At 35.8% G+C, this 16,712-nt stretch overlaps 1 protein-coding gene across 4 annotated transcripts; it reads left to right on the top strand.

Annotated features, from left to right (window-relative positions):
• The first annotated feature begins 550 nt into the window (after window positions 1–550).
• On the top strand, window positions 551–14,222 carry epb41b (erythrocyte membrane protein band 4.1b). Of its 4 annotated transcripts, none has more exons than XM_051864251.1 (28): window positions 557–894; window positions 1,748–1,893; window positions 2,230–2,334; window positions 2,452–2,494; window positions 2,586–2,661; window positions 2,752–2,970; window positions 3,055–3,142; window positions 3,573–3,725; window positions 3,852–3,946; window positions 4,181–4,332; window positions 4,500–4,601; window positions 4,829–4,912; window positions 5,367–5,972; window positions 6,102–6,224; window positions 6,885–7,175; window positions 7,259–7,462; window positions 7,759–7,989; window positions 8,081–8,347; window positions 9,245–9,457; window positions 9,535–9,798; window positions 10,909–11,151; window positions 11,262–11,489; window positions 12,060–12,254; window positions 12,368–12,540; window positions 12,648–12,677; window positions 12,767–12,844; window positions 12,921–13,109; window positions 13,656–14,222. In XM_051864251.1, exons 2-28 carry the CDS (start codon window positions 1,837–1,839, stop codon window positions 13,710–13,712), a joined length of 4,566 nt encoding a protein of 1,521 aa, XP_051720211.1. In that variant the 5' UTR covers window positions 557–894; window positions 1,748–1,836; the 3' UTR covers window positions 13,713–14,222. The 4 variants fall into 4 exon arrangements, with proteins under 4 accessions (XP_051720214.1, XP_051720211.1, XP_051720213.1 ...); XM_051864253.1 differs by having other exon boundaries at window positions 558–894; window positions 12,767–12,835; XM_051864252.1 differs by lacking the exon at window positions 557–894 and having other exon boundaries at window positions 1,643–1,893.
• Window positions 14,223–16,712: the final 2,490 nt, after the last annotated feature.

Below are 16,712 nucleotides of genomic sequence, written 5' to 3'. Positions count from 1 at the left end.
TTTAACGTCTTCCAGTCAAAAAAAAGGAATACCCGCATTGGTTAATCTCAGATTTCACTAGACTCATGTAAATTAGCTAAGACTGATGTCCAAATTATTGTGAAAGGGCATGTTTTGGGTAAATTGTCAGAAGTGTTTAAAATTATTCCAATATTGTGGTAAACACAGCATTTTCAACCTCGAAACAGACACTCATATGTGGGATTTTCAAAACTACAATTGAGTTAATTTTAAATTAATTTTATGTAACTGGCTTAAAAATAAATCATGACCAGTATTAACTTGTAAGATTAGCAGTTTATGCAGCAGTCCACTGGTCTTAAATGTCTTTTAGACTGTACATGTGTAAAAGCATGACAGTTACTGTACAGTGTAATCTATCTGAGTCTCATGCTTTCCTCTGCGCTGAGAGAGATAACAGAGGACTGCTATGGGATTGATTTGCCCAAGACACACATTTATATAATAATATCATACTGCACTTACACTAAGATATAATGTTAAATAGAAAGGCTTGCTTAGAAAGACTCCAGCATCCCTGTGACCCTACACTGGAGAAGAGGTTGGGAGAAAGGATAGATGGAAGGAAAGGCTTGCTTAGTCTAATATTTAGACCCAAGTGTCCCTCATATCAGTAAACATGTGGTTGGAATATATTTATCAGTGGAAGCTGTAGCTCTTCACTTTGGAGCTATAAAATAAAGCAGTTGTCAGCTGGGGGGACACTTATTTTAAAATGTTTTCAGTTTTAAGATACTAGATACTAGGTCTGGTTTCATCTGCACTGTTCACATCTCAGTACTCACGTCATGGGTATAGCATTGATCTTACACCCTTGCCACAGACTGCTGGTGGAAGTTGCTGAGAAGACCAATGAAGACCTCACATGCACAGGTAGGCTGATCATTCATGTTTATTTCCTACAGACTTGTTTAATTTCTATTAGGCAATATGAAATTTTAAGACAGTTCATTTAAGTTATAGTTAAAAATCGGAAGTACAAATCTCAAAATGCATTTTATGATGTTTGCTATTGTTAGTAAGAGTGAGAGTCTAAGTAATACTGTGAATATTCCCTTTTACTTAGGATGTTTTCAATCTTACAAAATTTTCATATAAAATATTAATGTAATAGGCTTGCAGATATTATTTTTCATGAACCACAACATTATATATAAACCCATGGGTTATTGAAAAGGTCAGTTTGAACCCTGCATACCATATGACACATTAACAGTATAGGACAGATAGGGTTTGGATAAAAGTAACTCTCTTTTTTTAGTCATTTTGCCCATATTTTGTAATATAAATATAATGCTACGTGAGGGAAGAGTTGCATGAAGATTCTTAGCTACCCCACCCATTCTTATCAGCTTATCTTAGTCAGAAAAGAGCGGGTAACATCATATCAAATAAATAATCCATTTATACTGTAGTAATTCCTTATTGTCTTCTCTTTCTCCAGTCATGTTGGACGAATAAATTTATGTTTATGACTAACCTCCTCACTCATTCCTGTAAACAGGCATGTTGATGTATTTATATGTGTTTGTGAATAGGCGAAGGGGGCGGGGGTGTCATATCTTTCTAAAACACTCGTACCAATATCACTCAACAGGACAGTGCAGGAGGGCAGGGCTTCTTATGATGCCTCATACAGACGTGTGCTGCTATAGAACCACAGGAACATGAATGTGAACTGAAGTGCAGTTCTGAAGAGAATTGTAAAACTTTGCATCTTTTGCAGCTCATTGCCTGATATCTAAAGTGGGGAAAAAGACCGCCTGAACTCCACCATCAGAGGAATAAACAGAAAAGAAGAGAAAACTCAGAGACATGTTGCAGTGTCGAGTGAATTTCCTGGACGACACCCACTTTGTGTGGGAGCTGGAGGTATCTCAACAAAGACCTTCTCTCTGTCCTTTCTTTCACATTGCAAAAAAAAAAAAAAAAAAAAAAAAAATTCACTATATCACTTAAAAATCACTTATATTTGTTTTGTTTTAAGTGAAAATCTTTTGTAATTAATGAAGTGCTTACAAGAAGAAAAAATATATTAAAAATAACTAAAAAAATAATTCAGTTATATTGTCTGAAATCAAGTATTATTATCTAAATTTATCTTGTTTTAAAGATGTTCAGATATTGCTACTGTAAAAAATTAAAAGAGATTAAAAAGATAATATAGATATTAAAATTAAAACTCTAATTTTTTTTTTTTTTGCACAGAGAAATGCAGTGGGACAGGATCTCTTCAGTAAAGTTTGTGAACACCTTGACCTGCTGGAGAGGGAATATTATGGTCTGGTCATGTGGGATTCTCCTAGTACCAGGGTATTTATTTCATTTTATATCACACTGGCATATAGAGATACTATATTCAATATTTGACAAATAAAAACTCTAATTATTATTATTATTTTAAGTATTATTCTGTGTTTATTGATTCAGGTATGGCTGGACTGTGCTAAAGAGATCCGGAAACAGATAAGAAGTATGTGATTTTCAGATATACATTGTTTAGTGGACGGTGAAGATTCACAGATTTTCAGCTCTACATTTGTTCTCTGTTTGTTTGGTTTCAGGTCCAGTAGCTGAATTCTTTTTCAGTGTCAAGTTTTACCCACCTGATCCCTCAATTCTGGCTGAGGACATCACTAGGTACAACAAGAGACAAATACAAACATGCTAAACGTACACATCGAACTCTTGAGTTGTATCTATAGTTGTTTAATTCTGTAATTCTTTCAGATATCTCCTGTGTCTTCAGCTGAGGAAAGATATTCTGATTGACCGACTGCCCTGTCCATCAGACATCTTGGCTCTGTTGGGTTCATACACAGTTCAGTCAACACTTGGTGATTACGACCCAAATCTCCACAAGAACAACTATGTCAGTAAAATTGTTCTTGCACCCAATCAGAGTGAAGAGCTGGAGGAGAGAGTGATGGAACTGCATTCCACATACAGGTATCCTGTACCAACAATCACACATATGTACACTTACTTATACACAAAAACACATATTGTATAATTTCTTTATGTATTACACAGATTTATGAGTCCTGCCCAGGCAGATATGCTTTTCCTTGAGAACGCCATGGGGCTCCCCATGTATGGAGTGGACCTGCATCCTGCCAAAGTAATTTTAATTAGTGAACTTAACATGTGCTTAACCATTATGAAAATATTTGGAATGTATTAAAGGAGCAGTTCACCTCAAAAATGACATTTATGCTATCATTTAGTCTCTTTTTCCAAACATGTACAGTTTTCTGTCTTCTGCGGAACACAAAAGAAGATATTTTGAAGAATGTCACTGTTTTCTTTGTCCATACAATGAAAGTCAATCCAGTCCAGTGTTGTTTTGCACCCTATTGACATTCATTTTATGAACAAAAGCATTCTTCAAAATATTCTTTTGCGTTCCACAGAAGAAAGAAAGTCATACGGCTTGAAACAACATTGAAGTTGAGTGAATGATAACAGAAGTTTCATTTTTGGATGAACTATCCACTTAACAGGGCATAAACAGTGCACATTATTTATTATAATGTTTGATTTGTTGATAGGATGTCAGTGGTGCAGATGTGATGCTCGGTGTGTGCTCTGAGGGACTGATAGTTTATGAAGATGAGATAAAAACAAATGTTTTCCACTGGCCCAGAGTTAATAAAATCTCCCACAAACGCAGCACCTTTCTTCTCAAGATGCGTCCTTTTGAGGTATTCCATGTACACTAGCTTTATTCTTCATAACCCATTTATTTTATTTTTGGATTATGCATGGCTCTTGCTATTTTGGAGAAGTGACAAACAAGCTGATGTGATTAACTTTTTCCATTTGACCAGGATGAGCCTGATGGTGTCATCAGCTTTAGTTTGGCCAACTACCGAGCCTGCAAACAACTGTGGAAATGCTCTGTGGAGCATCATAGTTTCTTCAGGTAAGTCCATGTATGTATGTGTATTACGTAACCAAGGCTAACACAGTCAGTATGTACATATAACAAGGTTTAGAATTTTTTTTGTGTCCATATGACCACAAGAAACACAAGGGGGCGCTCCAGTCAAATATAAATACATTCTTTGAAACGACTATTCGAAGTGAAAACATGCTTTTTTGAAACTCTTTGAGAAGTTTCAAGAAATACGACCATAACTCTGAATGTGTTTTTCAGGAACAGACTTCAAGACACAAAGGCACAACGGCTCCTGACCTTGGGTTCAAGGTTCCGCTACCATGGACGCACTCAGTCTGAGTGTCTGGAGGCCAGTGGCAACATCACGCGAGCTCCTCCACGATTTACACGTTATATCATCAAGAGAAAAGGCAACCATTTATTTATTTTCTTAGTTTTAGTTGTAGTTTGTTTGATTAGATATGTAGCTAATTTAGTATATTTGTTTCTTTTTCTTTAGTTTTTTTTTTTTAAAGGTTTTTTAGATTATTTATTTATGAACACAAATTTTTGACTTTAAATGTTTGTTTGTTTGCAGAAAATGATGAAATTCTTGATATTCTAAAGCAACCAGTTCGATCTGAGTTTGACGACTGGTTCCTGGTCTATGGTCCAGACAAATGGCGCATTTCTACATTAGGTAAAGTCCTGTAAATAATCATATGTAATCTGACTGAAATAACTGACTGCATTATAAATATTTATCTTTCTCTTGCTATTTGTGTCAAACACATATTATTTTAATGAATAATTCTTGTGTTTTTAAAAAAAATAAATTTCACTATATGATTTTTGGTTCCTTTTTTGAATATTTGTTCGTTATACCATTACAAATATTTTCTGATGAACTGTAAACATCCTGTACAGATGATGTGATGCTGGAAAGCCAAAAGCTGCAGGAGTGGAAGCGTCATGCAGATGATTGGTGTGTCCTCTTTGACGGCAGCCCATGTAAGTCTTGTCTAATGCTCTCAAATACACCACTGTGTACATAATCTATAGAAAAATCTTCAATGGGTGCCTAACTGAGAATGCACATAATATATATATAGTGATATGATTTGAGATAAATATATAAATGTATGAAATAAATAATTATTAAATGACAAAATATTGTAACTCCTAAAATTTTGGTATAGGCTTTATCCAATTTCTTTTAGATTGCACCTAAGTTAGGCTTTCTCACTTCTGCCCATATGCCAAAAAGTCAAACTCCACCACTGGTTATATACCAAATTTGTTGACATAAGGATAATAGGGCAAGCTGGGCTGACATTTTCCATAACATTCAAGAAGTCCCTCTGGACTGATCTGCATAAATAAATATTTTAGTTTCCATTAAATCTTGACATTTCCTGAAGGAAAGAGCTGTGATTGACTGTAATTTTGGTTCATTTTGTTCCAGTTTCAGTATCAGGCATCCAGCAGCCTTTTCAAACTAAAGAACAGAGAGAGGACGTGGATGTCGTTGAGGGGTCAGATGAGAGGCTCACAGATGAGCTTGTGATAAAACAATCATATAAACTTCAGGTGGTCCAGGAGGGGTCTGATGTTATTGAGAAAGAGCATCCTGATTTTGAATTGAAACCTCTAAAGGAGACACTAAGAGAGGAAGTACTAGAAGTCAATGGAGAAAGAATACAGAGGGTAGTAATCACTAAACAATGGACACAGGAGGTCAACTCTTTGGTGGAATCACAAGTAGATGTAGAGAAAAAGGTAGAGAGCATGGAGATGGTAGAAAGACGTGTAATGGTCACTGAAGAGAAGAAATTGGTTTCTGGGGACACTTTTGAGAGACTGGAAATCATGGAACAGAGACTAGAGGAGGTGGAGGCTATCGAACGAAAGCTAGTTGAGGTGGAAGAACTGAGGGTTGGATTACAGGAAGTGGAAAGTTTGGAACAAAGGTTGCAGCAAGTTGAAAAGGAGGAGCTTCAACAGGCGGAGACAGATGATTGGTACATTTTACTAGATCGCAGGCCATTGATGCTCACTCCTAGTCCAACAGGTATGTCATGTGATCAACCATTCATCTATCACCAGAAATTTTTCGTATTTCTTTTTCATTAAATACTTTTCTAAGTTAATTTGAAAAGCTAATTGAAGTGCCTAAGTTGAAAACTAAACATTTTTTCAGGAAGAGTTCAGGAAGAGTTGCAACAAAGTGTATATATCCCTAAACCATTGAAGAAAGATGATGATTGGTACATACTATTCGATGTGCTCCCACAAACGATGGAGATATCGCGTCCCCTTCCAGGTATCTATAAAATACTTTTCTGTTTTAATTACACTGCTCTCTGAAATACTCTATTCTGATTGGTCTGTTGCACCATCTAGCAGTCCGATATGTCATACTTACCATCGTCCAACTAAAACAACTATTTCATGTCTCTCGTATCACACTGCAGACTCGTGCTCTTGCAATATTGCCTAAAGAACAAGAATTGTCAATTATGACTTTATGCTGACCCGTTCACACCAAGAACAATAACTATAATGATAACTATAACAGTAAAAATTATATGAGAGTACTAGTGAAGTCCAGACCACAAAACTAACAATAATGACACAGAGGAAATATTATTATAAATATTATTTTTTCAGAATGACTTTTTCCAGCTGATGAACGATAAAAACATTGACAGCCAATCAGAATTAAAGTCAGAGAGCTCTTAACGGAAGAAAATAATTGATTATTTTTAAATTAATAATACAAATTATTACTAATAGTTACTAAGTAATTAAAATAACAATTAATTATATAATCATTTTAATTAGTTGTACCTGTTTACCTGTGAGTAGCAAAAGCTAAGCAAATATTCTTGCTGAACTATAACACTGGAAACATGTATAAATATGATTTGAAATGCTGCTCAACAAATGTCAACAAACCACTAAAATGGATTTCTGCTACCAGATGTGAGCAGCTCCATTCTTGAAGAATATCAGGCTGAAGAAGAGAAGAGAGAGGTAGAAAGGAAAATACAGCAAGAGCTGGTGCCACCGGAGAAGCCAAAAACACAGACTAGAGAGGAGGTGATTCAGAGCAGAGTGAAAACAGAGGAGGTACAGAATGAATATAAGGAGCAGGTGACAGTGGATTATGGGAGACCACAGACAGTTGTTCTTGAGCAGAGAGCAGCAGAGCCTCAAACAGATGAAGAGAACGACTGGTTTGTCGTTTTGGATGGTTTTCCTAAAAGATCAGGTACATGCTCTCACACAACCACATCATGCACTCATGTAAAATGCACAAATCAGTTTATGCATGATGGATTGTGCTTGTTTCAGTGCCTTCTGTTGAGCTGTATGAAGAGACCAGAGAGGATGTAATCCGGAGCATAGTGAGAACAGAGCAGATAAAACAACAGGAACAGGTGACAGTGGATTATGGGAGACCACAGACACTTATTCTGGAGCAGAGGACAGAACAACCTCAAAGAGACGTGAAGGATGATTGGTTCATCATTTTTGATATTTCTCCAAAAGGATCAGGTACACACTACCTTAATGTGAACTTTCTCAGTGTCATCATCCTAGAACAATATTCCTATCAACAATATCTAGTTTATGGTTAGGGTTTGGGTGAGGGATAGGTGTTGATTCAGAAACACATCTATACCACAGTCACCATATCAGGTTTGGGCAAAATTCATTACAGTATATATGATTTGACTCATTTCATTAGCTGAAACTTGAATTCAGCTGGCCACACATCACAGGAAGATGAATTTAACTGACAGAAAGAGTAATTTACTAAACAAAGAAATTCATCCATTGTTTTGTTTCAGTGCCCTTGACTCCACATCTGCAAAGCCCAACTGTAGACCTGTATGAGGAGATCAGAGAGGTGATTCAGAGCAGAGTGAGAACTGAGGAGGTGCAGATAAAACAACCGGAGCAGGTGACACTGATAGATGGCAAACCACAGCAAGTTATTCTTGAGCAAAGAGCAGCACAACCTCAAAGAGACGTGAAGGACGACTGGTTCATCTTGTTTGATGTTTCTCCTGACGAATCAGGTACATTTACATTCAACCACAATCAAGTACACACACACACACACATAAGCACACATATCTAAACATATATCATGGGTTGTGTTTGTTGCAGAGACCTTGGTGTATCCACAGCTGCAAGGCACATCTGTTGAGCTTTATGAGGAGACCAAAGTGGAGGTGATTGAGAGCAGAGTGAGGACAGAGGAGAAAGTGACCGAGGTGATGACCGTAAGCACTAAAGAACAAATAATAGTACCAGAGAAGAAGAGGACAAGCATCATACAAATACCACAGTTTCCAGTGGTGCCCAGGGAAATTGATGACGACTGGTTTCAGCTTTTTGACAAAGTGCCTTATGAGCAGAAGAGTTTTCCATCAGGTGAAGTACTGCAAGCATAATCCACATTTCAGAAGTCTGATATTTGTGTGATAAAGTTATTCACCCTCCTGTCATTGTATGATTTTTGTATGATTTTTTTTTTTGTAAACCTGTATGATTTTTTTCTTCCATGTAACAAATAAGACGTTATTAAGCAGAATGTCCAAGCTGCACATTTCTGTAAAACAAACATGAAAATTAACTGTGGCATTCAAAACAATGTTGTGAAAGTTAACTAAAACTAAGATTATTACAAATCATTAGAAATGTATTAGAATTGCTGCACTGGCAGCTAACTGAAATAAATAAGTTTAAGTTGAATTATTAAAATTACTAAAACTAAAATAAAAATGAATTAAAGCTATATAGAAATATAAAAAAAACTGTAAAAATGAAAAATGCACAACAAAATAACTAAAATTAAAACTTAAAATATATAATTACAAGCTAATTGAAACTATTATTAAATATATAAATAATACTAAAATAACACTGATCAGAAAATAAAAAGTACCATCAAATTACACTACAAAAGTATTAAAAATTAAATTATTCAAATTATGTTATCAGTCAGTATTTTAATTAAATTATTTTTTTTGTTGTTTTTAAGCATAAATTTAACATCCTTTCATGAGATTTGGGCTTAATACAAAAAAAAAACATCTTGGCAGTGGGTTAAGAAAAATAATCTTTGAGTAACATGATGGGGGTGAGTAGATAATGCTAGAATTTGCATTTTAAGTGTATTATATTGTAAGTGTGAGTAAAATTATATGTGAGAAATGAAGCAGAAACCTAATGAATTTTTGCATGGATGACTGACACACTTCAAGATTGTTGTTGTGGCGATTTTCATTGATAATGGGTCATTTCTCATTTTATTGTCTGTCACTCCAGAGACTCGCATTGTGTCTGTGGCTCCTTTGGAGGCTGAAGAAAAGAGAACTGTGGAGAGGAGAAAAGAGGAGGTGCAGATAAAACAAGAGGAGCAGGTGACAGTGAATTATAGAAGGCCAGAGCCACTTACTCTGGAACAGAAGGCAGCAGAGCCTGAAAGAGACATAGAGGACGACTGGTTCATCATTTTTGATGTTTCTCCTAAAGAATCAGGTACACACTCACACACAACCACAAATGCACACGTGTAAACACATCAAAATATTCATCATACATTGTGTTTGTTTTAGTGCCCTCATCTCCACGGCTGCGAGGCACATCTGTTGGGCTTTATGAGGAGACCAGAGAGGAAGTGATTCAGAGCAGAGTGAGGACAGAGGAGAAAGTGACTGAGGTGATGACCGTGAGCACTAAAGAACAAATAATAGTACCAGAGAAGAAGAAAACAAGCATCATACAAACCCCACAGTTTCCAGTGGTGCCCAGAGAAGTTGATGACGACTGGTTTCCGTTTTTTGACAAAGTGCCTTATGAGCAGAAGAGTTTTCCATCAGGTACAGCAGCATACATGCCTTGTATAGCAATAAAAAAATAATAATAAAAGATAACAATAAACTCAATGAAAGGAAATTTAAAACCACATACTAATACATTTTAACATGAAACATTGTATTCAATAACATTTAACAAATATTATTAAATGCTTTAAAAACAAGATACATACTTTATTAACGTTAAAGGTGCAATATGTAAGATTTTTGCAGTAAAATATCCAAAAACCACTAGGCCAGTGTTATATATTTTGTTCACTTGAGTACTTACAATATCCCAAATGTTTCCAACTATTTGTAAATCGTGAGAAAATTGCAATTTTAACCAAGGCTCCGGGACGTGTGAGGCAGTCGCCTGTCAATGGCGTCATACCCGCGTTAACCTCGGTTTCCGGTTTTATTTTGTAAAAACCATGAAAACACCAAAGATGCTTTATTTTAAAAGCAGAAGCTGCGCCCGCGACTGTGACATAATAAAAGTTCCGCTGCTCGTGAGGCGTGTGTTGCGCAATTGCTTCAGCGGCCTCGTTCAGCTCCCACAACACTCGGTCCTGCTCTGCTTCATACTACAGTGACGTTAATAATCGCATCCATGAACATGATTTCTGCCCGAGTCCTATCCCGATTATTTTCCACCGGCTGTGATGTGAAGACCACATGTCCCAAGATTCCGCGCTCAAACTTGCCGTCATCAAGCTACGCCTTTGTTTTGAATAGGCCTCTAGCGACCTCTAGGGGGGGCAGAAATCTTACATACTGCACCTTTAACATACAACTTTTCTGTAAACTGTATAAATAAAATAATGGGTAACACTTTACAATAAGGTTCCATTGGTTAACATTAATTAACTACATCAAACACCTCGTTCAGGCTTAAAAACAAAGATTAATGAATACTGTAACAAATGTATTGCTCGAAGTTAATGCATTAACCAACTTATTGTAAAGGGTTACCACATGAGGTTTTTACCCAGGACTAAGTATCATTATTACATGCTTTTCATAAAGATGACAGACATGAATTTACAGTACAAATAATTTTACAAGCTCCTCATTATGCAAAACAGCTACAACAGTGCACACAAACCCAATTGTTTACTGTGCTTTTTTCAGATGTCAGTGGCATAGATTTTGAGGTCCGTGAACCCACCAAAGACCCGAGAGTTCAGACGGTGGTGGAGCAGCAGATGAGAGAGAGAAGACTGATCACGGAAGAAAAGAGAGTGGTCATTGATGAGCGCAGAAAGAGAGCTGACATTGTTCCGCAGAGGAATCCCACTGGGGTTCAGGAAGTTGATGATGACTGGTTTGAGCTTCTGGACACAACACCTTCTGAGAAGAGGAGCATCCCTTCAGGTGGAAGCAATAGCTGCATGTCTTATTCTCTAAGCTATCCTGGTATTGCTTCAGGTGAGAGGCAAATTTATAATCAGCAACACTCTTATATGTTTGATCTGTTGTTTCAGTGGTCACTGAAGAGCGCAGGATTAAAGAACAAGAGGACAGAGTGAGACAGCAGGAGATGAGAGTGAAAGAGGAGGAGAAGACGAGACTAAGAGAACAAGAGAAGCGAAAACTGGAGCTGGAAGTCAGAAGAGCTCAACCATCTATTACTCTGGCAACAGAAGTACAGCCTCAGATTGAAGCAGAAGACGACTGGTACATTCTTTTTGATGTTTCACCAAAAGAAACAGGTACATACACATTTCAAATTTAAATATACACTACTATAATACAAGATATTATACTATAAGATTTTTAATGTTTTTGAAAGTCTCTTTTCTTGCCAAAGTTGCAATTATTTGATCAAAATAAACAGTAATATTGTGAAACATTATTATAATTTAAAAATACAGTTTTTATTTTAATATACTTTAAAATGTAATTTATTCCTGTGGTGGCAAAGCTGAATTTTTAGCATCATTACTCCAGTCTTCAGTGTCACGTGATCCTTCAGAAATCATTCTAATATGCTGATTTGGTGCTGAAGATGCATTTATTATTATTATTATCAAAGTTGAAAACAGTTGTGTTGCTTAATATTTTATGGAAACTGATACATTTTTCAGGATTCTTTGATGAATAAAAAAGTTCAAAAGAACAGATTTAATTTGAAATAGAAATCTTTTGTAACAATATCAAAGTCACTTTTGATCAATTTAATGTGTCCTTGCTTATATCTGAATACCAAATTTTTAGTGATTTCATTATTGCACAGTTGGCAGTCTTTGTCAACAAATTCTAATTCTCTACTCTCTTTAAAGTTTTCGCAGATGTCCTTAAAGTGGACAGGAGGGCTGAGGAAGAGAAGAGGAGAAGGGAAGAAGAGAGGAGGAAACAAATAAGAGTGGACGAAAGACCAAAAAGGCCATCTGTACCTGTGGAAAGACCAGTACAGTTGCAGACAGAAGTGGAGGATGATTGGTTTACACTTATGGGCATTTCCCGTAAAGATTATTGTATGTATCACAAACAGAATCAGAAACACTTAATTATAAGAAATTGATATTTTGGAATATCTGTCAAAACTGTTAGCATGTATTCCTGAATATCTTTCTTTCTCTGTCTTTAGTTCCCGCTCTTCCACGCACACCTGTTATTTCCCCAGTGGCTCCGCCAAAACCCCGCCCACAGATCCCAGCTGACCAACCACTGACATCCACTCCGACCGCACAACCTGTGTCCATTACAAAAACCCATCAGGAGAGGACAAAAGACACCCTGAACATTACACTGGAGTCTGAGGTTACAAACATACACACATACTGTGAACATTACATACACACACCAAAACAACATGTGAAATTTTCAAAAGTTTCAATCCTCTAAAAATCATCTTTCTCACTTAACAGGCTGAGACTGAGTCTGTGCTCATGAGGAGGGTGAGATACTCATCTATTTATATCACCTTTGTCATGTTCCTTCTTATCCAGAGCATATTAATCCATAATCTTGTTTTTTTTTTCCTTAGTCACAGACATGGACAAAGAGAATTGAAGGAGAGAACATTTATGTTCGTCACAGCATTCTGATGCTGGAGGTTTGTGAAGTGTGTGAAATTTATATTGGCTTGTCTACTTTAATGGTAATTCTAAGTTAATCCTACTAATAAATGCTCTCTTTAGGATTGTGATATATCCCAAGAGATGATATTGAAGCACAACGCCAGCATTAATGTACTTAAACGTGACTTTATGGAGGTCAAGCAAGATTTCGGACCCACTGAATGGGACAGACGTCTCTCGTCATACTCGCCTACTGGCAAAGCTCAGCTCCCCCATGCCAACGGCGAGATACTCGTCAGAATGGGCTTAGTGAGTTACATACATACATGTATACACACACATCTGCATATAGTTATAATGTGCATAACAAGGAATTGTTAAAAATAGCAGTGGTTCTCAACCAGGGGAGCGGGGCCCACTAGGGGGCCTCTGCAAAGTGGCCCCAATAAGTCTACTTTATATAATTTTAGTGATGTTATTGACATCTTAATTTAAAATGCGAAAAACACTAAATTAAATAGATGTACAACATTAAATTGATATCAATTTTTATGTTTTTTTATTACTACAACAGAAGTACCAGTAGTACATATCAGCTTAGGCAGGAGGGCCTGAATATTGTCTTGAACAAAGGGGGGCTTGGAGTCAAAAAGTTTGAGAACCACTGACCTACACTATCTAGATGTGAGAGAAACACAGGGATTTAGGGGTGAATCCAACCTCAAACAGCTTTATTGTTCCACCATTCATATTAACACATACCCTTGTCTTTAAAGACTTTCCAAAAGGAATGCTTTTAAATGCTTTTCAGAAAAGTCTGTGAACCAATTGTGACTGTAAAATCTTCTTTTGCAGATTGAAGATGATGAAAAAACAGTCTTGTTTCGCCAACAAGAAACAATATATCTTTGAATTCAAACTGCCTGAACATTTCATTTCTACGCACTTGCTGAATCACTTGCTTAATCATTGCTGAAACGTTCAAGGATGTGAATGTGTGGAAAAAGAAACGCTTCGCATGTTTTATAGAATATAATCCTCTTTTGACATTTTCATCAAATTGATCAGTGTAATTTAAAATTGTTGATAGTCAACTATGTACTACATCAAAAGACAGGCCAGTTTTGTAAAGTCTGGACCCCATATCTGGACTATTTGGAACCTGGTCTTCGCCCTATTATATTACAAGGAATATTGTAACTCTCTGGACTTTGGACTTTCTTTGTCCTTTTCTTTATCTTTTTGAAATATGTTTTTTTTCTAACCTGTTATATTATGGTGTAGTCCTGTTTTATATATAAATCTGAGCAATTTGTTGTTGTTGTTGTTTTTGAGGTGTTGTTGTTTTTCTTTTGGTGATGTCTTGTTATATTTGTATTATAATGAAAACTCAATAAACATAATTATTAAAAAAAAAAAAAATTGTTGATAGTTGTTACTTGTACACTGCTAATCATGTCCACAATAGTATATCAATTGACATCATTTAATTTGTATAGGCCTTCAAGCTAAAAATCTAAATACAGTACTCAAGCTTTAATTTAGTTTATTTTAACGGCTTGCACCTATTCAGTTATAATTAAAAGGAATAAAAACTGTCATACGCACTGCCAAATTTGAGATGTGTTTATTCTGATTATGTTCAATATGATCAGAGTATGGTTCAATATGTGGCACACTGTCCATTTCTAAACATGTTCAGCAATTTATGTATTTATTTTGGTATAAGTCTAAGAAAATAAAAAAAAAAGTAATAATATGAAAATAAACTTAATGCAAGTCTCTGAAAATAATTATTTTAAACTATTTTACTTTTTTTTGTGGCTAGCAGGTGAATATCTCTGAAAACATTGTTTCTGCCCCCCCTTTTTTTACGTTTGTGATTTATAAGTTTCTTGCAAAAAATATATTCCACCAGAATGCACTTTTTTTTTGCCTCCAAAATACTGTAGTTACATCATCCACCAGCAGGGGCTCATTAAACCACCATGCTAACCAACCAAACCTTCATCCCTCATTGTATACTTGCTGAAAAGACCGTTAATCCATGTTTCTAAGCTCTGATGCTGTACCAGCTGTACTGGTTTTGCAGCAATCATACAGTTCAGGATTAACCAACACTAATCAAAACAGAGCATTACTCACTACTCTATGACTGCATGTGACTGACACCCGCTGTGTGCTGAATTACTCCGAATTTGGAACATGTCTGTTTTCTTTATAAATCAACATTTTCAAACAAATCTATTGTATTGGATGCCAAAACATGTAAGCTTATAAGACGGTATGTAAAACTATGAAAAAAAAAAGTATTTAATAGGCTACTTAATCAAGAGCAAACACAACTACCAGCCAATTATACTTTTAAGTTTGTCATTCAAAAGATCAAGTATGCCAAATATACTTAGTGTAATTTTAAGTATATTTCAGAGAAGTACATAAAGTATATTTCTGAGAAGTACATAAAATTTTTTTAGTTTAAAAGAAGTACACTAGAATAAACTTGTTTTTTATAAGGAAAGGATAGGAGAATCTGTTTGTGTGAACACATATCTATTTATGTGTGTCTCACAGGTGGCCGCCTTTCATATTTGCTCTGACATTTATTTGAACTATAAAGACTAGCACTACAAACACAATGTCACATAGCGCAGTCTCTATTCTTTTAAGCTTGTGTGGGTGGGAACACAAAAAAATAGGATCATAGATAATTGATTAGGCCTACTTAAAATTCACATAAAACTCTTACAAGGCAGATTACAATCCATCAATCCAATGCAACAACACTGTATGTGTTATATAAAACAAATAAATAAAACCAGAATCAAGAAATAATACAATTTCAGATTCATTCAAAACTTTAAAAAAAAAAAAAAAAAAAAAAATCTCTATTTGAGATTAGCAACTGATCCCCAGTACAAGGTAAAAATCTGAGAGAGTTGTCAAATTAATTCAACAAGCAGCCTATGTCTGGGTAAAATGTTGAGTTTCTGATTAATTGTGATTTTTTAATGATATAGATTCTTAAAATCTCGATTGGTCTTTTACTCTTTTTATCACCATAGTAAAATAAATATTTTAAATGAGTTGCGAATGTGAGTGACTGTGAATGACTGCCTCTATAAACAGAGGTGACGATATACAAACAAAAGACTCTCGTGAGCCGGTTCTTTTTAGTAAATTAAAAAAATGTAGCTCGACTAAAAAACGGGTTCAAAAAACATTACCAGATTGAATACATTTGAAACACTGCCCTGTATAATTACAGAATTAGCACAGAAAGAAATGTAAGAAAAATGGAGATTACAATGGAAATATACCCAAATTAAAGGATTAGTTCACTTTAAAATGAAAATTACTCACCCTCAAGCCATCCTAGATGTATGAATTTCTTCTTTCTGATGAACACAATCGGAGTTATATAAATAAATATCCTGAAGCATCCAAACTTTATAATGGCAGTGAGGGGGACCAACAAGTATGAAGCTGAAGAAAGTGCACTCATCAATTATAAAGTACTCCACACGGCTCCGGGGGGTTAATAAAGGCCTTCTGAAGCGATGCGATGCGTTTGTGTAAGAAAAATATCCATATTTAACACGTTATGAAGTAAAATATTTAGCTTCCGCCAGACCGCCTTCCATATTTAACTTACGAAGACAGTGTAACGCCTCTCGCAGTTTAAAACGCTTATACTACGTCCTACACCTTCCGTATTCAACGTACGGAAAAGTAAGTTGAACACAGAAGGCGGTCTGGTGGAAGCTAGTTATTTTACTTTATAACGTGTTAAATATGGATATTTTAAACAAACGCATCGCTTCACTTCAGAAGGCCTTTATTAACCCCCCTGGAGCCATGTGGAATACGTTTATGATGGATGGATGCACTTTTTTTGAGCTTCAAACAGGT

The sequence above is a fragment of the Ctenopharyngodon idella genome, chromosome 16 (assembly GCF_019924925.1).
Source record: "Ctenopharyngodon idella isolate HZGC_01 chromosome 16, HZGC01, whole genome shotgun sequence".
Lineage (NCBI taxonomy): Eukaryota > Metazoa > Chordata > Actinopteri > Cypriniformes > Xenocyprididae > Ctenopharyngodon > Ctenopharyngodon idella.
The sequence above is the reverse complement of the archived record's forward strand: the minus strand, read 5'-3'. Positions and strand labels throughout refer to the sequence as shown.